The 25,445-nt window shown below is 49.3% G+C and overlaps 1 protein-coding gene across 3 annotated transcripts in view; it reads right to left on the bottom strand.

The window, feature by feature from the left end:
- Positions 1–24,895, bottom strand: part of PTGIS (prostaglandin I2 synthase) — a 53,709-nt gene extending 28,814 nt beyond the window's left edge. For 2 of the 3 annotated variants that reach the window (XM_079944455.1, XM_079944456.1), the window contains exons 1-5: positions 24,656–24,895; positions 16,975–17,098; positions 15,004–15,182; positions 12,342–12,485; positions 7,764–7,915 (exon numbers count right to left, since the gene is read on the bottom strand). In XM_079944455.1, coding sequence (XP_079800581.1) covers positions 7,764–7,915; positions 12,342–12,485; positions 15,004–15,182; positions 16,975–17,098; positions 24,656–24,729 — 673 coding nt within the window. In that variant the 5' untranslated portion in view covers positions 24,730–24,895. Of the gene's footprint in view, positions 1–7,763; positions 7,916–12,341; positions 12,486–13,973; positions 14,067–15,003; positions 15,183–16,974; positions 17,099–24,655 lie in introns of those variants that run through there. The other variant, XM_079944457.1, reaches the window with a different exon arrangement.
- Between the last annotated feature and the right edge of the window lie 550 nt (positions 24,896–25,445).

Here is a 25,445-nt window from a genome sequence, read left to right as displayed (position 1 = left end):
GAACGTTATCCTAAGTGAAATAAGGCAGACACAAAAAGAGAAATATTGCATGATTCCACTTATACGAGGTACTCAGAACAGGCAGATTCATAGAGACAGAGAGTAGGACACAGGTTAATAGGGGTGGAGGGAGGGAGAGATGGGGCGTTATTATTTAATGGATACAGATCTTCTGGTATGATGAAAAACTTCTGGAAATACATAATGGTACGGCTACACAACATTGTGAAGGTTATTTATTGAATTTTATACTTAAAATGGTTTAAATGGTAAATTTTATGTTATATATATTTTACCACCACTAAGAAAACAGGAAGATATGTGAACGTCATTTGGCAAATGAGCCAAAGATGGTGGTGTATAATAAAAAATTGGATTGGCAAAAACACAAGTAAAAAAAAATATAGCAGTAATTTGATCAAATCTGCTTAACATTTGGAGAGCTCTTAGAACAGTGCAGGATACACGAAATCTTACACAAGAGTTAGCTATTGCTACTCTACCTTGTTAGAAAAAGGCAAAGTGTCTACATCAGTGTGTTTACTACGCACTTGTGGGCAAAAGAGGAAAACAAGAATATAGCACATTTGCTTGTATCTGCGTAAAGGAACTCTGGAAGGATCCACGAGAAACTAATAAAAGCAGCCAATTGTGGAGAGTGGGAATTGGGTGGAAGAAGGGATGACAAGAAGGGAGGGGAGACTTTTCACTGTTACTATTTTATATTTTCAATGTTTGAACCACGTGAAACATATTCAAAATCTGGCACCACCCCCATCCCTGCAAAACATTTCCAGCGAAAGATCACAGATTCATAGACTTACAGATGCAAAAAGCTCATTCTGTATTTCAAACAGATGATCGGGAGTGAAGAAGAGGGGTTCTGAAAAACTGAGTTTGGTGACTCCACCTGGGGTCCCGCTGATGGGGAAGACGCAGGTGTCAAAGGTGGAGTCTGAAAAAGCCAATTCCTGAAATGTGAGCATGGGAAGAAAGCAACATTTCTAAACGGTTAGTTTCTATAACATGTGAGCTTAACGAGGGAGGCTCAACAAAATCAATAAGGAGACATCGGGGCTCCCCTGGTGGCGCAGTGGTTGGGAGTCCGCCTGCCGATGCAGGGGACACGGGTTCGTGCCCTGGTCCGGGAAGATCCCACATGCCGCGGAGCGGCTGGGCCCCTGAGCCATGGCCGCTGGGCCTGCGCATCCGGAGCCTGTGCTCCGCAATGGGAGAGGCCACAACAGTGAGAGGCCCGCGTACCGAAATAAATAAATAAATAAGGAGACGTTATTTCATTTCCAGTCCTAATTATTTCCATGTTTAGGTTGACCAAAAAAACAAAGCACGACAAAACAAAAAAACTTTCCCACTGGGAAAACCAGGGTTTGCTGTGTATTTAGATCAGAGTATAATTGGGGCTCGTACTGTATTTTACCACGTGGAGGAGGGTCTAGAACTGCTCTGTCCAGGAAGGAAGCCACAAGCCACATGTGCTTACTGAGTACATGAAATGTGGCCGCCTGGAACTGAGACATGCTATGAGTAAAAAGTACACCCCAGATTTCAAGTCTTGCATGAGAAACAAAATGTAAAATATCACAAGAATTTTTATACTAATTACATGCTGAAATGCTAATATCTTAGATATACTGGGTTAAAGAAAAAACATAATATTTTTTATATTTTAAAAAATTGATTTATATTTTATAAAATTGATTTCACCTCTTCCTTTTTTTTTAATGCGTCTACTAGAAAATTTAAAATTACATATATGACTGGCATTCTGTTTCTACAGGATAGCACTGTTCTAGCAGGATAACACCAAACTGATAACAATGGTTACCTTGGTGATAGATGTAGAGGGAGTGTGGTCAAAAGAGAATTTGCCTTTTCTGTAATATTTGATTGTTTTTTCCACAAGAGGCCGGGGAGCCAAGTTAACAGCCCAAACTCTGGAGCAGAGTGCCTGACCTTGAACAAGGCACCTCACCTCTGAACACCTCAGTTTTCTTACCTATAAATTGAGGTCAGAGTACTCATCACATAGGGTTATGCAGGGATTGAACGCATTAACATATAAAGTCCAAAGAGGGATGCCTAGCACAGGCTTAATAAACATTAGCTATATTATTAAACAAAGCTTAATGAATGTTAGTAAATTATTAGTCCAAGGAGAATATATTCATGTATTATTTCTGTAAGTAAGAAATAATAATAAATTGTGAGGTAACGAACACCCAGTTTGCAGCCATAGAGACCCAGGTTGAAATCCCAGCTCAGCCCCTTCCTAGAAGGATGATCTTGGGCAAATCACTTTGTATCTCTGAGTCTCAGTTCCCCATCTGTAAAATGGAGGCAACCTGGCTCACAGGATCATTAGGAGGACTCAAAAAGATCACACACAGAACGCACTCTGTACTGGCAGGGGTTTGGTAAGTTGTACTTGCTACATTCCTGCCATTTTTTTTTTTTTTTTTTGCAGTACGCAGGCCTCTCACTGTTGTGGCCTCTCCCACTGTGGAGCATGGGCTCCGGATGCGCAGGCTCAGCGGCCATGGCTCACGGGCCCAGCCGCTCCGCGGCATGTGGGATCTTCCCGGACCGGGGCACGAACCCGTGTCCCCTGCATCAGCAGGTGGACTCTCAACCACCGTGCCACCAGGGAAGCCCATCCTGCCATTTTTATAAGGTATTATTCATCAGCCCCAGTGTAATGACTCAACGCTGTGAATCAGAACTGGCCGGCTCATGTGACAGGTAACTTGGTCAGAGGCAGGAGAAACAGGTTTGATGTCAGACTTCCCATGCTGTGTGGGCTTGGCTGAGGCCCTGTCCATCTCTGGGCCTCAGTCTCTCCATTTGTAAAGCAAGAGGACTAGGCATGGAAACACCTCTGACCACTGGAGACCTGAGGGTACAGTTCAGAGAGGCCCCCAGCAGAGACATGTTTTTTTTTTTAAAAGCCTTGTGTTTTACCTTTAAAATGCATTTGATTTTTGCATTAGACCCTGTGATTCTTTAATATAAGAATGCTTTTTTTCCCCCAAACAATATTTAAATAAATAATAATAATCCAGTGAAATGATTATTCCAGAAAGAAGCAGTATGCTTAGCTTGGGGCTCTAACTCCCTACTGCCCCCCAACTCCCTCCTGTATGAGAAGCACCAGACTCAGTGGTCTAAGGGTCTCCAAAAGGGTCAATTTTCTTTTAAAATGTTTACATTTCTAAAAGCAGAGGAGGAATAATGCATGTAAATGGTAAACAACAACAACAATAATAATAAAAGAGAAAGAAGGAAAGAAACTCTAAGAGTTCAAATGGGTGTGAGATTCTCTCCATCCCATCTCAGCTTTCCCAGAGGCAAAAATCTATAAATGTTCCCACATTTAAACACAAACACACACACACCCCCATACCCTCTGTTCTGCACCTTTTTCGTAACAGTAGATTTCAGCCTATAGCAGTATATCCCATTACTTTCTACAGTTGCATATCTTTCCTTTGTGTGAAAGCATAATTTATTTCATCAGCTACTACGGGGGACATTTAGGTTGTTTTTAGGATTTGCTAAAACAAGTGACATGCTAATGAATATCTGTGGATCCGTAGACACATGCAAGCATTTCTGTGGGGTAATTCCAAGAAGTGGAAGTACAGGATCAAAGGAATGTGTACTTTATATGTTGATAGTTTCTACCAAATCACTCTTCGAAAGAAGCTGCATAGCCTCACATGCCCACAACCAGGTCTAAGGGCCGTTCTGCACCTCAGCCTCCAGTCCCTAGCTGAGAAACCTTCCCCAACATCGCCACCTGCTGCCCATACTGGGAAGTGCAGCCTTCCCATACCCAGCCCAGAGCTGCTCCCAGAAAAACAAGGAGAGTTCCCCTCTGCATCTACACAGACTCCCCTGCAGCATCTGTATGGAGGAAACGGCAGCAGAGAAACTACTCTTTCCTGGAGAAGCAATCCATGCCGGCACGTGTCAGTGCTTTATGCACTAGCTTTTGCAAGCAGACAGACCAAGTTTCCATTTTGCTGGCTCTGCCATCTACCAGCTGTGTGTCTATGACAAGTGACTTCACCTTTCTGAGCCTCAGTTTCTTTACCTGCAAAATGAATTTAATAATACCAACTTTCCAGCACTGATGGCAGGATTCAATAAGATAAGGAGTTGTCTCTAAAAAGATATTAAGAGTCATGAACAGGCAACTCACAAAGAGGAAAAGCAAATGGCTGGTAACACTAAAAGATGTCTCATACAGTAGTCAGGGAAATGCCCATAAAGCCAGATGCCCTTTTTTGCCCATCAGATTGGCAAGGATTTAAACACCTATAATTGCACGTTGACAAGGTGGTGGGGAAATGCAAATTAAAACAAGTTACCCACCTCTGTCCATTAGATTGGCAAACAAATGGAAAGACTGAAAAAATCTGGTGGGGAATGAGCAGACTCCTTTCCTTTGGGTAGGCATATGAATTGCTCTATGGTTTTGGAAATGATGTGGCAACAGCTAATAAAAATTTTAGGGCTTCCCTGGTGGCGCAGTGGTTGAGAGTCTGCCTGCCGATGCAGGGGACAGGGGTTCGTGCCCCGGTCCGGGAGGATCCCACATGCCACGGAGTGGCTGGGCCCGTGAGCCATGGCCACTGAGCCTGCGCGTCTGGAGCCTGTGCTCCGCAACGGGAGAGGCCACAACAGTGAGAGGCCCGCGTACCGCAAAAAAAATAAATAAATAAAATAAATTTTAATGTGCATGCCCTTTGACCCAGCAAACCCACTTCCAGGAAACTGTTAGAGAGAAATAAAATCACCAGATGGTAGAAGAGATACAAGTACAAGGAAATACTATAACAGTAACACACATGAAAAAGGAAACAATTATAAATATCCATTGGAGGGGGACGGCGGCCTAAATATTGACCTCTACTTCGCTATATTCATTTTTGCTTGAGTTAGTTTTATCATAGATTTTCTGGGGTTTTCTGGGTATAGCATCAGATTATCTGCAAATAGGGATACTTTTATTTCTTCTTTACTCATTCTTATATTGGTAATTGATTTCTCTTATCTAAGTGCATTGGTTAATGCCTCTAGATGTTTGTATTGACAAGGGAGACTGTATATCGTTAGGTTAAAAAAATAAATTGCAGTTAATAGATATAATCCCTTTCTATAAATACACAGTGACACTTTAGATACATATATTTGTCTCCATTTTCAAAATAGAGTATCCCTACAAAACACTGTGAAGGGATACATCAGCATGTTAACGTTGGTTTCCATAGGAAGCTGAGCTTGGAAGACTGAGTATTATTACTTTTTACTGTCTACATCTACCACAAGAATATGTTTCTTTTTTTTTTTTTTTTTGCGGTACGCGGGCCTCTCACTGTTGTGGCCTCTCCCGTTGTGGAGCACAGGCTCCAGACGCGCAGGCTCAGCGTCCATGGCTCACAGGCCCAGCCGCTCCGCGGCATGTGGGATCTTCCCAGACCGGGGCATGAACCTGTGTCTCCTGCATCGGCAGGCGGACTCTTAACCACCAGGGAAGCCCTCTTTTTTAATTTAAACAATCTAATGTGTTAAAGTTTCATTCTTAAAAATATATAAATAAATGAAATGGGGTCATGAGCTGTTGTGAGCACTGAATGAGACAATGTTTAACCTGGTATCTGGCACCAAAGAAAATGCTCAACAAGTAGTGTTTTTTCTTTATTACCTCAGCCAATCCTAACAGCCACCTTCTAGGAAGATCCTACTGTTCTTCCCATTTTACAGATGGGATCACTGAGGCACACAGAGATTACATAAGAGCCAGTAAACCACCTCAAGCCACCTGAGCCCAGAGTCTGTCTCGACCACTGCCTTCAACTGCTCCTCCGGAGAAAAGACCTAGGGCAAAAAGAAGTTAAGTAGGGACTTCCCTACTCTTAATTTCCCTATTCTTAACAACTGTGGCACAGTAGTTAAGAATCCGCCTGCCAATGCAGGGGACACGGGTTCAAGCCCTGGTCCGGGAAGATCCCACATGCCACGGAGCAACTAAGCCCATGTGCCACAACTACTGAGCCTGCGCTCTGCAGCCCACAAGCCACAACTACTAAGCCCACGTGCCACAATTACTGAAGCCCATACACCTAGAGCCTGTGCTCTGCAACAAGAGAAGCCACCACAGTGAGAAGCCCGTGCACTCCAGCGAAGAGTAGCCCCCAGTTGCTGCAACTAGAGAAAGCCTGTGCGCAGTAACAAAGACCCAATGCAGCCAAAAAATTTTAAATTAATTAATTAAAAAAAAAAAAGAAGTTAAGTAACTTGCCCCAAATCACCAGCAAGGAAGCAGCACAGTAGGGATTTGAATTCAGGTCTTGTTGCAAGTACCTGAGACCAGGACACACAGTTATTTCTCAGCCTTCCTACAGCACCTGTCATATATGCAGTGTCCCAGCCTCACTGGAGATTCAGATTCAAATGGACCATGATGGGGCTGGGTGACTTGTCTTATTAACGAGGACCCCAGAGGATTCTTCTCACTGGGGAAGTCTGAGACACAGTGGCCAGGGAAGAATGCAGTCCAGTGGTTCCTATGGCCCTGGCACTCTGAATCCAGCAGGAAGCTCTTTACCAATATTGAGTCCACAGAAATGAATGACGTGGGTTTTTACAAACCGATGTGGAAAGTTCTAGATGTGGAGTTCAGTGAAAATGCTAAGTAGCAGAACAATGCCTCTCCAGTGTGCTAGGTCGATGTTATAAAAGCACAGGGCTGACAACTAAGAAAAAAGAAGGCATGTGTGCTCAGAAAGACACGCTCAAGAATGTTCGTAACAAGCTAACCCAACCAGAAACCAGAACCCACCAAGATGTCCACCAACCAGGAATGGATGACAAATTGTGGTTATTACACTAATGAAATACTTCACAGCAATGAAAAAGAACTATAGGTACATTCAACCTGCATGAATCTTACACACATGAAGCTGAGTGAAAGAAATCAGACATGAAAGGGCACATGTTGTATGATTCGTTTTAAAGGAAGTGTAAGAACAGGTAAAACTAAGCTGAGGTGAAAGAAATCCATACAGTGGCTAGCTCTGGGGGGTGGATACTGACTGCGAAAGGGCATAAAAAGTTTAGATTTACCTCTAAGCTGTGCATTTAGGACCTGTGTGCTTTCCTGTGCATAAATTATACCTCAGTAAAAAAGAGAAATTAAAAACCTTAAAAATAGAAAAAAAATGACACACAACTCTGTGTGTGTGTGTGTGTGTGTGTGTGTGTGTTTAGAGAGAATTCTGCAGGATATACTCCAAGCTAGTAATAATGGTCACCTCTGTGGATGGGAGTGGGAGTGGTGGGCTGGGATGGGGAGAAGTTGGAGAATTCTTTTATTGTTCCCTTTAAGTTATTCTATATGGCTTGAATTTCTTATAATCAGCAAAAACTACTTGTAAAAAATTCTAGAGCAAATTAAATCATAAAACTAGAAAAGGAGCATACACAAACACACACACACACACACACACTCAAGGTCCCCAGGCCCCACTCTAGATGTGCTGTATCAGAATTTCCACCAGGAACCCCAGCTCTAGTCCAAGCCCTGCCTCCCCACCACTCTGCTCTTGCATACCCCAGTGACGGGGATCTCACTACCTTTAAGGGCATTAGAACATCTTTCCTCCTATGTTGTCTATGATCCTCCCTCTCTGGGTCCCTCCATTAGCCCCACCACCCACCAGGGCCCCCATGGCGCTTACCCACTGACAGGGAGCCACGTGCCAGTTTGGGGAGCAGCAGGTCAAGCTGGCGAAAGGTGTGGAAGACGTCGGCTGAGTGGACGCGGTCCTGGGCCTGGCTCTCCTGGGTGTGTGGCGGTGCCTCGACACCGTACAGAGTCAGGTAGCCGGCTCTGGGGGCGGCAAACAGCTGGTCAGGGGGTTGTCTTTGGATACTCCCGGCCGAACCCTCCCAGGGCTGCCTACACGTTTTCTTCATTTGTACACCTGAGGAGCACCTGATTTTCCTACCATGTGTCAGGGACCTCTCTGGGCCACAGCGTCAGCAGAGAAGAAAACAGACAAAACCCTCACACACCCATGGAGCCAACACTCTAATGAGGGAGACAGACATACAGAGAAATGAGTGGATGAGTCATAGGTCAGCTGGGGCTCAGAGGGAGGGACAAAGAGGGAGGGGGTGGGGAGGGGCTCTCGGTGAAGGATGAGAAGGAGCCAGCGTGGGAGGAGCAGAGGGAGGGGCCTGAGGCGCAGGGAAGAGCCAACCTCTTGCGGCGGGAAGGAGGCAGAGTGTGGAGGCGCTACCCGGAGGCTGGCGAGCAGAGCAGAGTGAGGGGTGGCCAGTGGGGCAAGATGGGGGCACCGATCAGGAAAGGAGGCTCCTGCCCCTGGAGATGGAGTCAGGGTGGGCTCCCTGGAGGAGGCAGGTCTGAGCTGAGACCTGCAGGATAAGCAGGGGAAAGGGGTTCGGGCAGAGGGCACGGTCCCCGCAAAGGCCCAGGGCCAAGGGAGCAACCACAGCCAGGTCAGGGCGCTGCCAGGTACTGCCGGCCCAGGTGCTGGACTGGAGAGTGAGGGGCCGGCGCGGAGCACCCTGGGAGTCTGCACACACACACTCAAAACACACACACACACACACACACACACACACACACACACACACACAGCCCGCAGGAATGCTCTCACAGGAAATGTTTTCACCACCAGCCAATTTTTTTTTTTTTTTTTTTTTTTGCGGTACGCGGGCCTCTCACTGCTGTGGCCTCTCCCGTTGCGGAGCACAGGCTCTGGACGCGCAGGCTCAGCGGCCATGGCTCACGGGCCCAGCCGCTCTGCGGCATGTGGGATCTTCCCGGACCGGGGCACGAACCCGCGTCCCCTGCATCGGCAGGCGGACTCTCAACCACTGCGCCACCAGGGAAGCCCCACCAGCCACTTTTTAATGCTCCAGGAGTCCAGCCCCACTGGCCTCAGTCCTGGGAGGAAAACCACAGGTTTTCACTTTTTCCACGTGGTGAGAGGGGCCAGGACTTCTGAGAGAGACACCGTGAAGCCCTGATGCAGCCCCCTCAGGCCCTCCTGGGTCTCCCAGGACAGGGATTTTCCGGAGAAGGAGAGGAAAGAAGCAGGAATGAGGGAGGATGGGGCTGAGAAAGGCCTGTCTGGTCCCCACTTTGTCCCTCATTCACACAGTGTAGACACGTAGTAGGTCTTCAATTAATTTTCTATCAATGGATGAATGGAAGGATGGGAGGGAGGATGGGTGGATGGATGCATGGATAGTGAGAACTTAATCCTGAGAACACTGATATTGGAAGAAAATATGGGGTCACCATGATTCTGAGCTCAGTTATCCAAGCTACTGTCCCACCTTTTCCCTGCATCCCACTCACCTTCCCCTCATCCAGTTTTGGCCTCCATGCCCCCCAGAGATGGCAAGTTCAAGACCTGCCCATCCCACTGGACTAAAAGGAGGAATCCTTCCTTCAGAACAGCTGAAACGAGCTACCTATAGAGTCTAACCCGTCGGCCCTACTGATGCCTCTGCATCAGCCCGGAAGGAATTCCCTCCTCCTTTTCCTCCCTGGATCCCTCTTCTTCAGAAGAATGTCCTCAGTCTCCTTATGGCAGAAGTTGTAAAGGCGCAGTCCACAATCTGGATTCAGTCCAGAAACGTGTTTTGTTTGGTTAATAGAGTTTTCCTAAAAACAACCGAATGCATATTTAAACAATTGGGGAAATTCATACAAACTCTGCATTTCCCCCTCCATCTCATTTTGAAAAAGGAGAAAGCCTGACCACTGGCAGCCTACAGTCCCGCCTGGCAGCCCTGGGCAGAAGTGGAGTCACGGCCACCCCTCTTAGACGGAAACAAGCTGGCAGGGTCAGACGGTCCTCCCCAGGCCCTGCGGTCTCTGTGACACTGCAGTTAAACACCTGTCACCATTTGTCATCCTACTTGCACTGGTTTTTTCCTTAAAGCAGAAAACTAGTTCCTTAGATAAAATATCTACCAAAAATAGGCAATGAAAAATAACCCCTCCCCAAAAGACAAGAAAACCAGGAAGACCACGAGGTTTCACGCTGTGGACACGAAGGCCCTTCCTGTGGCGCCTCCACATCAAAATAACACCTGGCACAGCTGAAGACCGGCAATAAATAATTACACGGCCTATAAATACACACATGACCTACAGGTGGCGCTAGGAGCCATAAAGAAAAAGCTGGAATGGGCCGGGTAATGAGGGGGCCATCATATTAAATGGGGTGGCAGGAAAGACCTCCCTGAGCAGGTGACCCTTGAGATGAGACTTGAATGAAGTGAGGCGGGAGCCATGCTGACATATAGGGAAGAGCATTCTTGAGCAAGGGAACAGAAACTGCAAGGGCCGTGAGTTGGGAGCATGCCTGGCCTGTTCCAGGGGCAGCAAGGAGGCTGGTGAGATGACACCAGTGGAATCAGAGTTAGAACTCTGGATGTGACTGAGTGAGGCAGGGGCCCACACAGGACAGGTTGGAATCTCACGGTCTCGGGCTACGTGAACACACACCTCTGTACCCGTGTGACTGTCATCCAACTTGCCCACTGCCTTTCTATTTCAGGGGCTGCAGATGGCGATGAAAAGGCCCAAGGAGGCAGGAGCTGCAGCCCGGGGCTCAGGCCCTGAAGACACAGGGATCCATTTACGTCTGCCCTCCTGCACTGTGCCTGCTGTTACCATGAACCTAAACGGACCCAGCTGCCACCGCGTGGCCCCCACCTCCCCCAGTGCCTCAGCTTCTTCTCTGACTTCTTTGCCCGCACAAGGATACGGGATGGCAGGAGCTAGGAGACCTGGGAGTGCCCTGCTGTGAACTTGCTGGGTGGTTTTAGCGGCCCCTCTCTGGACCTCAGTCTCCACACCATATGACAGGGTAGACCAGACCTGCATCACCCAGACCAATCACAGCCCTTGATGGTATCTGCACCACTCCAGGGTGAAATGAGAAAAAGGCGACACACCAAGGGTCGTGCTTGAGAGTGTAGGCTCTGCAGCCAGCCCTGCCAGGACCCCAACCATGGGACTCTGGGCAAATGACTTAGAATCTCCAGGCCTTAGTTATCTCATCTGTCAAATGGGGTTTGTAAAGTACCCGCTTCACAGAGTTGTTGTGAGGATTAAATGTATTAGCGCACACTGAGCCTACAAGAACACACACACGTCATAAATATTCCTGTGTGCCCATATGTGTCAGCAAATGCCTGTCCTTTATCTTCAAACTGTGTTGCTGTAATTTTTTGGAGCGGTTGAAATGTCTCGCTTGTATGAGATGCTGGTCATTAGGGATGCCACCAAAAACTACTGGCTCTCCTTCCCTCACTGCCTGTGGCCATGCTCCTCCATCCCTGCCACCACGCAGTCAAATCCACCAGCAGGTCCCACCGACCCCATCCCCCAAAGCTACCCAAATTCTTGCCATCGCCTGGTCCAGGCCACCATTCTGTCTCACCTGGGCAACTAAAACAGCCTCCTAACAGGTCCCCCTGCCTCCCTTTCATTGCCACCCACCCGAACTATGGTCTAGTCTCTGTCTGGCAGCCAAAGAGAGCTTTTAAAACTCTAAGTCTGGGCTTCCCTGGTGGCGCAGTGGTTGAGAATCTCCCTGCCAATGCAGGGGACACGGGTTCGAGCCCTGGTCTGGGAAGATCCCACATGCCGCGGAGCAACTAGGCCCGTGGGCCACAACTACTGAGCCTGCACGTCTGGAGCCTGTGCTCCGCAACAAGAGAGGCCGCGATAGTGAGAGGCCCGCGCACTGCGATGAAGAGTGGCCCCCGCTTGCCGCAACTAGAGAAAGCCCGTGCACAGAAATGAAGACCCAACACAGCCATAAATAAATAAATAAATAAAAAGGAATTCCTTTTAAAAAAAAAAAAACCAACTCTAAGTCCAATGGTGTCATACCCCTGCTTAAACCCCCAATGTCACTCATCTCACTTAGAATAAATTCCAAAGCCTTCCATGGCCTTGAGGCTCTGTGAGACCCGGTTTCTGCCAGTTTCTCTGACCTCATCCCCCCGCCCAACCTCCTTGGCTCATTAGGCTCCAGCCACACTGGCCCTCTCACCAAGCATCTGGGTGACCAGCAAGGCCCCTTTTCTGGCCTGTGTCTCCTTTACAGCTCACAGGCTGAGTCAGGCGACCACTCAAGAGTCCCAGATACAAAATGTCGCCTTGCAGCCTTTGCTTTGGAGCATCCCGAACTGCTTCCCCAACCACAAAGTCCTCCTGGTTCCCTTGGCCACTATTAATGGCTGGTCCAGAGTGCTGGGCTCACCTGAGCAGGAAGCTGTAGGAGAATTCGAGGAGTCCCATCTCATGCCAGCCACTGCCTGCTTCCATGGTGTCACCCAGCAGGACAGTGTGGAGGTTGGTATACATGGCTTCCGTGAGCGCCTGGAGCTCTTTGTGGAGGAGAGTCCTGGGGCAAGGAACCAAGGTGTGAGAGGGTAGCTTCCAAAAATATATATATATGCACACAGGCACCTCCTTGGCCAAACCTCAGAGTCCCAGGGCTCCAGTGCCTCAGTGGCAATGAGGGCTTTTGGAAGATTGGCTTAAACAAAATATTATTTCTATCATCATCCACAATGACGATAGTTATTATTAATTTTGCCAAGCACAATGATCTCATTTCATCTTTTGACAGCCCCAGGGATAACAGTTACTATTATGATACCCGTTTTACAGATGGAGAGACTCAGGGACAGAGAGGAAAGTGATTTGCCAAGGTCACACAGCCAGTAAGTGATACAGCTGGGACTGAAACCCTGATCTGCCCAACTCCAGAGTCTGAACTTTTAAACATAATAGCCATCCCCTCTCGGGGCACATGAGCTTGGATAAGGAACCCACAGACTTGCAGAAGAGAGAGAACTAAGAAACCAGCCCTTTCTCCTTGAGATCCAAAGTTAGGGAGACCTGTTTGGATAAAGTGTCCTGGACCAAGGATTGCTAATAAACATGACTCCAAGTGAATGCTCCATGAGGAATAAGGCAATCTGGCTGGCGATCTGGTCTTGTCGTTGAGTACCTAGGAGTCTGAGGAGAGGACCAGTTCTGGGAGAGCATGTGGCTGAAGCCAGAAGCCCCTCTGTACTGAGCCCCCACAGTACAGTCAATATTGAGCCATGACTGAATGTATGATTAGAAGCCAGGAAAGATGGGATCTTCTATCTAAGTTTAAGGCCCCTCTACACTGCACAAGGATCTAAACCATAAAGGACCCCACTGCATCGAGCGAAGCGTCCATGGGGTGGTGCAGAGCCGGTGTTCAACAGCGACACCTTGTGGCAGCAACAAGACCAGTGCTAGTGTGCCCATCAGGTGCTCTGGCTCTCTGTCGCCATCTGCTGTTTGGACATAGGATGGACTCCTTTAGACTGAATAAGCCCCTGGGTTCTTGGATAATTCAAGACGGGAAAGCCTCCAGAGGGGTTCCGTGAACTTCCAGGTAATAAAAGCTTTGGGATGTTTCACTGTTGGAAAAACAATAGATACGACCCATGTGAGATACTGTGTGTGAAGGGCTTAACATAGCGCTTGGCACATTGTAAGTGCTTAATACATGGGAGCTGACACAGTGATCAACCCTGCTCCAGCTGTTCCCTTGACTCCACTCCAAGCACTAGTCCTTGACAGAGACAGGAGCCCCCAATAGATGTGGCAGCCATGCCCAGAAGACCTCATGCCAGCTTTTGAGAAATGCCCAGAAACTCTCGAGGGTAGACACTGGAGGAAACTGGGATCCTCCCTGGGTAGGGGGGTAGGATGCAGTGAACTGTGGACTCTTGTTGCTAATGGAATCCCTAGAATAGCAGGACCCAGGACACTCAGGCTCAGGAATACTCCTAGCAGTTGTCCCACAAAGCCAAGGTCAGACTGAGCATTGTCTCTCATCCATGTTCACCTCATGAGGCTGGCCTTTCCTCAGCTTTAGCAGTCCTGCAAAACCCGGCTTTCTAGATGCTTTTCCTGACTCCAGGAGGTGAGTCTTCCTGGAGAGAGATCGCTAAAGATGCCCATCAGACCGTGTGCACTCTTTAGGGGAGGATGCAGAGTCTTACTTCCTCAGTATCTCGGTGGGAGGAGAATGGGCTGTGGAGTCTGCAGACCTGGGTTCAAATCCCAGCTCTGACGCTTACTAGCAGTAGACCTTGGGTAAGTCACTTCACTTCTCTGAACCTCTGTTTCCTCATCTGTAAAATATGGATAAAAATACCTACCTCTGAAGCTGTTGCACAGATATGAACACGTGCCTATCAAACACCTGGCATTTGGCAGGTGTCTTCAGAGGGAGGTTGGCGTCATTCTGTGCTCCTGCATCTAGGATGGCGACCAGTGTATGAACGAATACAGGGTAAATGCCCTCACAGGTCCTTTTGTAAGTATTACTTATGTTTCAGGACCTGCACCACTTCCTAGCTGTGTGACCTCGGGCAAGTCACTTCTCTTCTCTGAGCCCCGTGTCCTCATCTATAAAATGGGGCTGTAAGTTACCCTCCAGCATTGCTGTGAAGACTCATGAGATCATGCATGATGCCTGGCACAGAGTATGGACTCAAAAACATTAATCACCCCACCACCTCCCTTTATTTGACAGATGTGGAAACAGAGGCTCGGTGCGGGGGTGTGGTTTGCCCAAAGTCACAAAGCTAGGCAGTGGGAAAGCTGGGATTTGAATCTAGGTCTAGCTGACCCCAACCCTGGTCTCCTTCTACTAAAAATCAGAGCTGCCTCTTGGGAAGTAAAGAGTTCTTCTTCAGCCCAATTCTCTAGGGTTGTTTCTTGTTTTGTTTTTGTTTGTTTTCACAAAACGAAATGTCTTTACTGGACACCTGTTGTGGAAACAAGCTCAGCTCACACAGGACTTGAACTACGAGGGTAGAAGCCGATCGCCCACCCTGGCCCACCCATGGGTACCATCTGCAGCCACTCACGGTTTCATCTTGGACTTTTCATCACTGGGGCTGTAATGCGGAAGCTGCACGTCGAAAATCCTCTCCATGAGGAAGACGGCGTAGGCGTGGAAGTCCAGCCTGGTGCGAGGCTCCCACACCACCATGTCATAGGAGTGTGGGTCCAGGAGGACAGTGACATACCTGCCCCCCACCAGCACCTGGGAAGTTGGCAGGGATGGAGTGAGGAGTACGACTATGAACAACAGCAGTTCTCTGAGGTCGACTTACCCCGTGACAGGCAGTGGCCCCACCAGCTACTTAACAGACAATGTCCCCTCATCTACCTCTCACAACCACCCTGTGAGGCAGGGACCATCATTCACCCATTTATAGCTGAAATGTGATAAGGCGTATAACGTGCCCAAGACCACACACCTGAGAAGTGGCAGAGCTGGGAAAGGAATTCGGCACTTTTTCTGAACCAAAGGTTATGCTCTTAACCACCTCACTTTTAAGCATCTTCCACGGCTATCTTGGTTAATGTCATATCTCCAGCAGCCAGGAGAGAGTCTGCCCACAGAAGCAGCAGATGGATGTGTGTGCATCGTAGGTGGATGGACGGATGGATGGGATGGATGGATGAATGTACAGACGGATGGATGGGAGGATGTCGGTGGATAAATGGATATATTATAGGTATGGGTGGGTGGATGGATGGATGAGTGGATAAATGGATGGAAGAAAGGAAGGAAGGATGGATGGATGTTGTTGGATAAATGCTAGTGGATGTGAAAGCAAAACCTTCTTTGGGAGGCTGAGCTCTGTATGTAACATGCTGCTCACGACAGGAAGGAGACAGCACTGGAGAGCTATAATCCTGCAGTCAACAAGGGTGAGGGCATTTTCCCTCAAATGTGTGTGGAGGGGGTCACACAACTCCAACTACCCACTGCCTTAGCCTTGTTTTCAAAATGTGGTCTGTGAGTCATGGTAATCAAACTCTCTTATAAAATACAAGCCAATATCCAAGAAAAATGCTGTTGGATGGATGGTTAGATGGGTGGATAAATGGAAGGATAGATCATTGAATGTATGTTGGATGGAAAGATGGATGGATGGGCAGCTAGAGGGTGCTTGCAAACTAAATGTATGAATGAATGTTGGGTACATGGATGGCAGGATGCTAAGTGGATACTGGGTAAACAGATTGAAGGGTGAATGTTGGATTCACTTCTAACCTCCAAGTTAGAAGGAGACGTGGAAGGTGGGTGGATGAGTGACGGTTGTTTGGATGTTGAAGTGGTGGATGGAGAGAGATATAAACAGATGTATATAGAGTGGACAGACATTGGATATTGAAAGGATAGATAATCAAATGCTGGGTGGTGGTGGCAGATGGATGGAAACATGGGCAGATAAGCAGAAGAATGGAAGTTGGTGGAAACTGAATACATGGTTGAAAGTTGGATGGATGCTACGTCCATGAGTGGAAGAATGCTGGATAAATTGGGTAGACAGGTAGAGGAACAGATGATGGACAAGTGGATGGAGAGACAGATTTTGGATAGATATTTAGAAAGATGGACGAATGAGTGGATAGATGGAGGTTGATGGAAATGGAATATATGAATGAATATTGGATGGATATTAAGACGGAAGAAGGCTGCTTAGATATTGGGCAGATAGGCAGAAGGACAGATGTTAGATGGATGGGTAGATGTGGGACAGATGGAAGTTGAATGAATGGATAGAGGTCGGTTAGATGAACACACCAAGTATTGGATAATATTAAATGACTGCATAGCTGCATGTTGGGAAGATGCTAGAGGGATAATGAAGGGATGAATGTTAGATAAACGTTGGATGTACAGTTGGATAGGCATATAGAAAGTTGGCTGGACCACTGGATGGTTAGTGTATGGATGGGTATTGAAGAAATCAGTAAACACCAGGTTTAATAGGCCCAGCTGCTCATCCCCTTCCCTCCCAAGAGGCAAAAGAGGCACTTACAGTAAAGATATCACCATGCTTCTCCTTCATCCTAGTGAGGAAGCTGGCGGCATCTTTTCCAAACTCCAAAGCATAGCCCAACCAGGGGATACTGCCCAGGTCCAGTGGGGGCTCGCCAGGTCGCCTGCAGAAGCCACAGCACTTATCACCATTTGATAAAGCAGGGAAGAGGATAGAGTGTGGGGCGTGGCGTGAGATTTTCAGTGGAGAGGAAGGCTTCCCTGAGGAGACATTTGACCAAAGACCTGAAGGCCGTGAGGGAGGGAGCCACATGGGTATCTAAAAGAAGAGCTTCCAAGCGGAGGGAACAAGTGCAGAGGCCCCTAAGCTGGATCATGCCTGGTGTGTGCAAAGAACAGTGAGGAGGCCAGGGTGGCTGGATGTGGGAACAAGGCGCGTACAGTAGAAGGTGAGGCCGGAGCAGTAACAGGGCCAGACCATGCAGGGCCTTGCAGGCAGCTCTGAGGACTTCAGCTTTTGCTCTGAGTGAGGGGGGAGCCATCGGAGTTCGAAGCAGAGGAGGCACAGGATTTGGCTTTGGTTTTTACAAGTGGCTTTTGGCTGCTGAGTAGGGAATAGACCACAGGGGGCTGAGAGCAGAAGCTGGGGTACCAGTTGATGTTCGTACATACTGGGGGGTCCAGTTAAGGTGGTCACCTCTCTGCAGGTAGGAGAACCTTCCAGAACCCAGTGGTATTAGGATACAGAGTTCTCTGTATGAGCCAGCATGGACCAGGGTCCTGGTCATCTCACACTTCCTCTCATGCCCACCGGGAAAGGGTAAGGCTGGAGAGCATGGCTGGATAGCAGGAAGTGGTAGAAGAACTGCCCTGTCGCTGACCCCTGACTGCCCCTCTCCAGCTCAGAATCTGAGGTCTCTCAGGAGGCCAGACGCCATGCCCGTGGCCTGTGGGGATGCCCCAGGGGTACAGGTAGCTCAGCCAGGGGGTAGGAAGGTTGTGTGTGATATTCAAGGTCAAAATCTCATCTGTGAGAGCAGAGGGACTCCTCTGAGGATCTAATAACATATCTACACCTCACTACGGTGGATGGAATTCTAATATGACTACAATGACCTACAACTGAGTGAGGGAGCTGGTACAGTTGACTTTGAGAAAGGATGATTCTTCTTAGTGGACCTGACCTAATCAGGGGAGGACAGGGCTTACAAGGGGCAGGGATCTTCCTGGCAAAAGAGACTGAGATTTGGCGTAAGGGAGATTCTTTGCTTCTGGCTTTGAAGATGGAAGGGGCCACATGGCAAGGAATGCATGGGGCCTCTAGGGGCTATGAGTGGACCTTGGCTGACAGCAAGCAAGGAAATGGGGACCTCAGTCCCACAACCGCAAGGAGCTGAATTCAGCCAGATTCTTCCCTGGAGGTTCCTGATAGGAAGGCAGCCTGGCCAACACCTTAATTTCTGCCTTGTAAGACTCTGGACAGAGAACACAGACACACTGTACTGGACTTCTGATCTACTGAAGTGTGAGCTAATAAATGGGTGTTGTTTTAAGCTCCCAACTATATGGTAATTTGTTACACAGCAAGAGATAACTAATATACTCAAACTGACATTGCACTTGCACTGGGCCCTGCCCTTGGCCAAGCATTCGATATATGAATGTCTCATCTCATCCTCCCCAACCACCCTCTGAGGGAGGGGCTCCATTCACACCTTCACCAAATATTAACTATGAAGCAGGCATCGTCCTGGGTGCTGGAGATACAGGAGTGAACAGGGAAGATGAGGTGGAGAGCCCTGACCTCACAGGGCTTACATACTAATAAGCGGAGACAGACGAAAACAAAGAAGCAATATCATTTCAGAGAGCGAGAAGTGTGATGAAGAAAATAAAGGAGATAAAACGTGACAATGAAAAGACAAATAACCCAATTTAACAATGCACAAAAGAATCTGAATGGACAGCTCTCCAAGGAAGATATACAAATGGCCAGTAAGCACATGAAAAGATTCTCAACATCATTAGTCATTGGGGAAATGAAAATCAAAATGACAAGCAGTACCATTTCAAATCCACTAAGATGGCCATAATGTTTAAAAAAAAAAAAAAAAAAGGAAATAAGTGCTGGGAAGACTGTGGAGAAATGGGAATCCTCATGTATTTCTGGTGGGAACGTATAATGGTGCAGCTGCTCTGCAAACTAGTCTCACAGTTTCTTGAAAGATTAAAAGAGTGACTATATGACCCAGCAATATATCCCAAAGAATTGAAAACATAAGTTCATACATAAACTTATACACTATTGTTCGTGGTATCATTAATCATAATAGCCCCAAAGTGGTACCAACCCAAATGTCCACCGACAGATGAATGTATAAACACAATGTGGTGTATTCATATGGTGGAACATTATTCAGTCATGAAAAGGAGTGAAGTACTGATTCACGCTACAAATTGGAAGCACCTCAAGACCATCATGCTGAGTAAAAGAAGCCAGACACAAAAGGCCATATAGAGTATGATTCTATTTCTATGAATGTCCAGAGAAGGCAAATCAATGGGGACAGGAAGTAGATTCGTGGTTTCCAGAGTCTGAGGGGAGGGTGGAATGGAGAGTGACCGCTCACGGGTACCAGGTTTCTTTTTGGAGTGATGAACATATTCCAGATTTAGACAGTGGTGATGGGTGCACAGCCCTGTGGCTATACTAAAAACCACTGAATTGTATATTTTAAAAGGGTGAGTTTTATAGTATGGGAAATACATCTCATTAAAGAAAAAAGAAAGAAGGGTGATACGAGATAGTGGGGAGGTGCTAGTTTAGAGAAGGTGGTCAGGGAGGGCCTTTCCAAGGAGATGCCATGTGAGCAGAGACTGGAAGGAAGAGCAGGGAGAAGAACCTTACAGGCAGAGGGAACAGCAAGTGCAAAGGCCCTGGGGCAAGAGTGCACTTGGTGATGTTCTCAAGACAGCAGGAGCCGCTGTGGCGGGAGTGGAGGATGTGGGGGTGAAAGACTGGAAATGACCTGGGGACCAAGAAGGCCAGTGGCCGAGGACAGAGTCTGGCTTTTATTACAAGTGTGGTGGGAACCCTCTGGAGGGTAGGATTTAGGAAGTGATGTGATTTAGGAAGTGACGTGATTTAGGAAGTAGGATTTAGGAAGTGATGTGATTGTGCTTTTAAAAGGTTGCAAGAGGGAATTCCTTGGCGGTCCAGTGGTTAGGACTCCACGCTTCCACTGCAGGAGGCACAGGTTCAATCCTTGGTCGGGGAACTAAGATGCCGCAGGCTGCGCAGTGCGGCCAAAAAAATAAATAAAGGTTGCAAGAGCGAGAGGCGGGAGGGAGATGTGTCAGGAGACTAAAGCAATTACGGTGGGAGTGGAGGCTGTGATCCTCCAGGAGCCAGGCCCAGCATCCGACTCGTCCACTTCCAGGTTGGGGGTTTTTGTGCCATCCCCAGAAGTCCAGGGGGGACCACCTTCCCTTCATCCTTCTTCCCCTCCCTGTCTACGTTCTTCCACCATGGCCTCCTGCCTCCTCAGTCTGACTGTCCCCCAACATAACCCAAAGCGGGGAACAGGTGGTGGACAGAGAGACTGGCTAGATTTGAGGGCCAGAGTTTGGGAAATATGGAAGCAGAACCAGAGGCGAGGGTTGAGGGCATTAGGAAATGCCTCCCCCCGCCCACCTCCTCCTCTCGCCCCACGCCCACCCTGCCTCTGAGCCCATCATTGAGGAGACTCGCAAAGGGGCAGCTCGGGGATTCCAAGGGGGTGCTGGGGACGTGCCAGGACCCTTCCTTTCCCCTCGCCTCTCTGTGAGCCAGCTTCTCCTGAAGGCTCCGTTTAAAGGCTGGCACAGCACAGGGCTGGAGGAGCCCAGCGTGCACCTGCCCTCTTCCAGTCCACGTCTGAGCCCAGAGACAGGACACGGCAGCGGCGATTTCTGCACAAGAGGCAGGAGGGCAGGATGGTTGTCATGAGCCTGACTTTAGCACCACACTTCCTGGCTTCAAATCCCAGCAGTGCTCCTTGCCGGCCGTGTGACTTTGCTTCCCCACGCCTGTTTCCTCACCTGTAAAAGAGGAGTGACGACACTACAGACTACACTGGGCTGTGATGAAGATGAAGGGGGCTATAGAACAGTGCTTGGCACCTGGCAACCAGGGAGCAGCTGGGGTGGGTCTGAGAAGCAGGACCAATACGACTCCCGGGTGCCATTTCTTGAGCAACGGCTATATGCCAGGTGCAAAGGTTTCCTTGCTTGGGAATAATGGCTGATACTTGATGAGCCCTGATTGTGTTATCCTTTGAGGAAGGAAGCATTGTATTTCTATCAAGCCCATCTTACAGCAGATGAAACTGAGGCGCAGAAGGGGCTGAGCCACTTGCCCGAGGGCCCACCGTGGAGGGTCTGGGTTTCTAACCCAGGCAGGCCTGGCTGCAGAGCCCACACTCTTGATGCTACCCTGGCCCCAAGTCACCCCAAGTGGACATCTGCACAGCCACTTTGCAGGTGAGGAAACTGAGACACAGAGAGGTTCCAGCGACCTTCCCAAGCGCAGGGCCTGAGACCTTCCCCTAAGACATCTTTGGGGTGCGGGTGGGGCTTCCTTCCCTGCCTTTCACTCTGCCTGCCACCGGAGCTCCCCAGCGAGCCTGGCGTTATTTCTGGCAGCACTCATCTTTCCCCTGAAAAGTTCCAAGGAGCTGTGGACAAAGGCAGGAAGCTGGGAGCCCAGGCGTCTGATTCCTGATGTGCCAGAGGTTCCTTCAGCCCCCGGGCCCTGAATCCAACCGAGGCCCAGGTCACGTTCCAGGGTGACTCAGCCAGAGGCCAGCGGGGGCGAAGGAGGCTCTATTTTGGGGTCTGCGGTCTCTAGCCTTCCTCACGGACACTCTCACTGTTCTGAGGCAGGGATGCAGGGCGTGACCCTCTCATCCCCAGCTGCTGCCCACACGGCTGATCGCTGCCTTCCCTTCCTCCTCTGTAAAATGGGGGTAACAAGAGTGCCCCCATCTCCAAGTTAGGAGAAAATGAGATCGGGGGCCTAAATTCCGGCCCCTGTGGGGTCTCCCAAGGGTCCACGCAACTCTGCCTCCCCAGGGTCCACACTACCACCCGCACAACTGTCAGTGACTCCCATACCCACACTTCTCCCCAGTACCCCACCTGGTGAAACTGCTAAGCTGTCCACAGGTATACAAATCAACAACTCACCCTCAAAGACAAATTAGCTCTCTGGATTGATAGCAAGAATTAGCTAAAATAATGTTTGGCATTCCTTCTAATCCAGCAATTCCACTCTCACCTACTATTATCGTCATCATTCCCTGTTTTGTTTTGTTTTGTTGGGTTTTTTTTGGCAGTGCCGTGCGGCCTGTGGGATCTTAGTTCCCTGACCAGGGATCGAACCTGTGCCCCCTGCAGTGGAAGCACGGAATCCTAAACACTAGACTGCCAGGCAATTCCATCATCATTCCCATTTTAAAGACTGGGAAACTGGACTTCTCTGGCGGTCCAGTGGTTAAGACTGCGCTTCCACCGCAGGGGGCGCAGGTTTGATCCCTGGTTGGGGAACTAAGATCCTGCATGCCGTATGGTGTGGCCAAAAAGAAAAACAGCATAAAGATTGGGAAACTGAGGCAGAGAGCAGTTACTCAACTTGTTCTTATTCCTGGAGGCTGGGAGTTTCCATATGCTAAGCACCCAGGTACCCAGCCTCCCAGAATCCATGTATTCTGTGGCTGCCCTCATCTGCCCCAGAGAAAAGCACAGACTAGGAGGCCCCACAGGATGAGCCCAGCACATTGCCTGAAATAGCAAAAACACTGGAAACAACTTGAGTCCCTCAACAGGGACAGGAATAGAAGGGAAAAAAGAAACCTGCACCTATTCATACTATGGAATACTACACAAAAAATCGAAAGAATGAATTAGATCTCCACATAGCAACATGGACGGATGTCAAAACGAAAATCTGGAGTGAAAACAGCAAAGGTACAGTCTGAAAACAACTCTGTACAGAGTTTCCAAAAAGCCTGACAACTTAGGAAAAATAATTTATTTCTCTATAAGGAAACTTATCTGTAGCCTTTTTCGTTTTCATTTTTCCAGGCAAATGATTGAATGTATGGTGTTAAGTTTCACCTGGAAAGGTGTCCAGAGGTTGAAGAAAAATATCGTGAACTCACTGTGTGGAAATTCAACTAACACACTGTTTAAAAATAAAAGGTTTCCAGAAAACTTCTGGAATTTGCAGACACTCTGATTTAAACACACACACACCACACTTCCACCGCCCTGTGTTATCTACGAGCTAATGTCTATGCGTATAAGGATAATTTTTAAAACAGCTGGGAGGCTGAGGAGATATGACAACCAAAGGCAGTACCCCGGATGAGATCCTAGCTCAGAAAGAAGACGTTAACGGAAAAACTGAGGAAATTCAAATAAAGTCTGGAGTCTGGTTAATCGTAACAGACCAGTGTTGGTTTTTTTAGTTTTATGACTGTACCATGATAATGTAAGAGGTTAACAATAGCAGAAACTGTGAGGGGTATTTGGGAACTCTTTGTACAACTTTTCTGTAAATATAAAACCAGTCTAAAATAAAAAATCTTTTTAAAAGATCTGGGAGGTTCCTCTCAAATTAATCAACAGTAGAGGTCCTGAATTGTCGGAAGAGTGGTTAGTAGGGCTTCAGTCTTATTTACAATGGGATAAGTGCTTAAGTCGAATGTATTCCTTGTGCAATTCAAATTAGTTTTTAAAATATTTTATAAAAAGAACAAGATCTGTACTGCCATCTCCTTGATTTGAGATAGGTGAGTTTTACTTTTCTCCTAAATCGCAGATTCTCAAGGGAGCAGGAGAACCTTGGGGACTAGGAAGCTGAGGCGTTTGGTTCTGGTTCTACTCTGCCCGAGTAGACCTCCGCAGAAGGGAGACCCCTTTGTGGGCCTGAGTTTCTCTGGCAGAGGGAAATACCGAGCCTACTCAGCCCCTGCATCCGGATCGGGGAATCCCGTGGAAGGTGGTTCCAGGGCCGGTAAGAGGGCATCGCTCAGGGCCTCTGCCTTCCCCAGCCTCAACTCTGCCGTCTGTGTAATGGGGGTGAGAGCAAGCCTGGGGGGTGACACCGAGTTGGTGCACGATCCAGACAGAGGCTGAAGAGCGGGAGGGGGCTTCTTCCACCGGGGGTCACACCGAGCATGTCCACGCACCCACTCTGCACCCGTGACTCTCGGTTCTCACCTGCAACCCCCTTGCAGGTCCCAGGCACCGCTCTCTGGGCCAGGCCCGGGCTTCTCGCGCCCCGGCCGAGCGAGTGTGTGCGGTGGGTGAGCAGCCCTCTGGGACTCCCGTCCCTGCACCTTCCCGCGCGCGTCTCCCCAACTCTGAGCCCTCTTTAAGCCCTCTGGGCCTGGCCCCCTCGCCGGGGCGGGGGAGGGGCGCGGAAGCCCCTTCGGCCGGACACTTGGACTCCCACCTCCAGGCTCGCCCGGGGGGTGTAGGGGACGGTGGGAAGAGGATCCCCTCCTGCCCGGGGGACTGGAGCGGGGGCTCCGACGTGGGCCTGCCGCTGGCTCGGCGACCCCCTCGTTGCAGCCGGGGCGCGGGCCTGAGCGGAGACGACCCTTTGTCTGGCCGGGGGCGACGCTGGCGGGCCGGGGTGGGGGAAGCCGGGGGTAGGCCGGGCGGGGGGCACTCACCGCGTGCGCCGGCGGGTCAGCAGCAGCAGCAGTAGCAGCGCGGCCAGAAGCCCGAAGACCACGGCCCAGGACATGGCAGGCCCGGCGACCAGGCTGCGGCTGCGGAACGCCGGAGGCGGCCGGCCTGGCTTGGGGGCCACGGGGGCCACGGGGACCCAGTCCCAGAGCCGACCCCGCCCCCACGCCCCTCCCTCTCCCCCCGCCCACCCGCCTACGGGCGGGGGCAGGGCCTGCGATCCCTCCCAGGTCCAGAAGGGTGGGTGGGGTGGCTCTTGGAGACTCCGTTCGGCTCAGCTTCTACGGGACAGGCTCCGACCCCTGGCCCAGGAAAGGGTGGGAGGGATGTGCGTGGAAAATGTGGGTGCAGGGGACGGGAGGGATGGTGTAGGGGAAAGGGAAGGGATGTGCAGGGAGGGAGGGGTTACGCGGGGGTGTTGGGGAGGAATGGGGGATTTGGGGAAGAGGAAGGAAGGGAATATGGGGGGACGGAGGGGTGATGGGGATAGAGAAAGTGTGAGGATGAGAGGTCAAGCGGTGGCAGAGGAGGGATTGGGGGTGGGAGGGGACTGGAAGGGCCTTTCCTCCACATTCCACCTAAACAGTCTCCACCACTCTAGCCGCCCCCCCGCCCCTCACCCATCCCATCGCCACCCCACCCCGATGGGCTAGAGTCCATTAGTTTTCTATTCTGTTGGTCTGGGCGGAGTGGGGTTGTACCGCCCCCTATTTTACCTTCAATAACTACAGTGGAGGGGGCACAAGAGCTCAGAGCACCCCGCTGAGTCCCTCA

This window comes from Stenella coeruleoalba (genome assembly GCF_951394435.1).
Source record: "Stenella coeruleoalba genome assembly, chromosome: 15".
NCBI classification, from domain to species: domain Eukaryota; kingdom Metazoa; phylum Chordata; class Mammalia; order Artiodactyla; family Delphinidae; genus Stenella; species Stenella coeruleoalba.
Note: the sequence above shows the minus strand (reverse complement) of the source record. Positions and strands in the feature narration are given on the sequence as shown.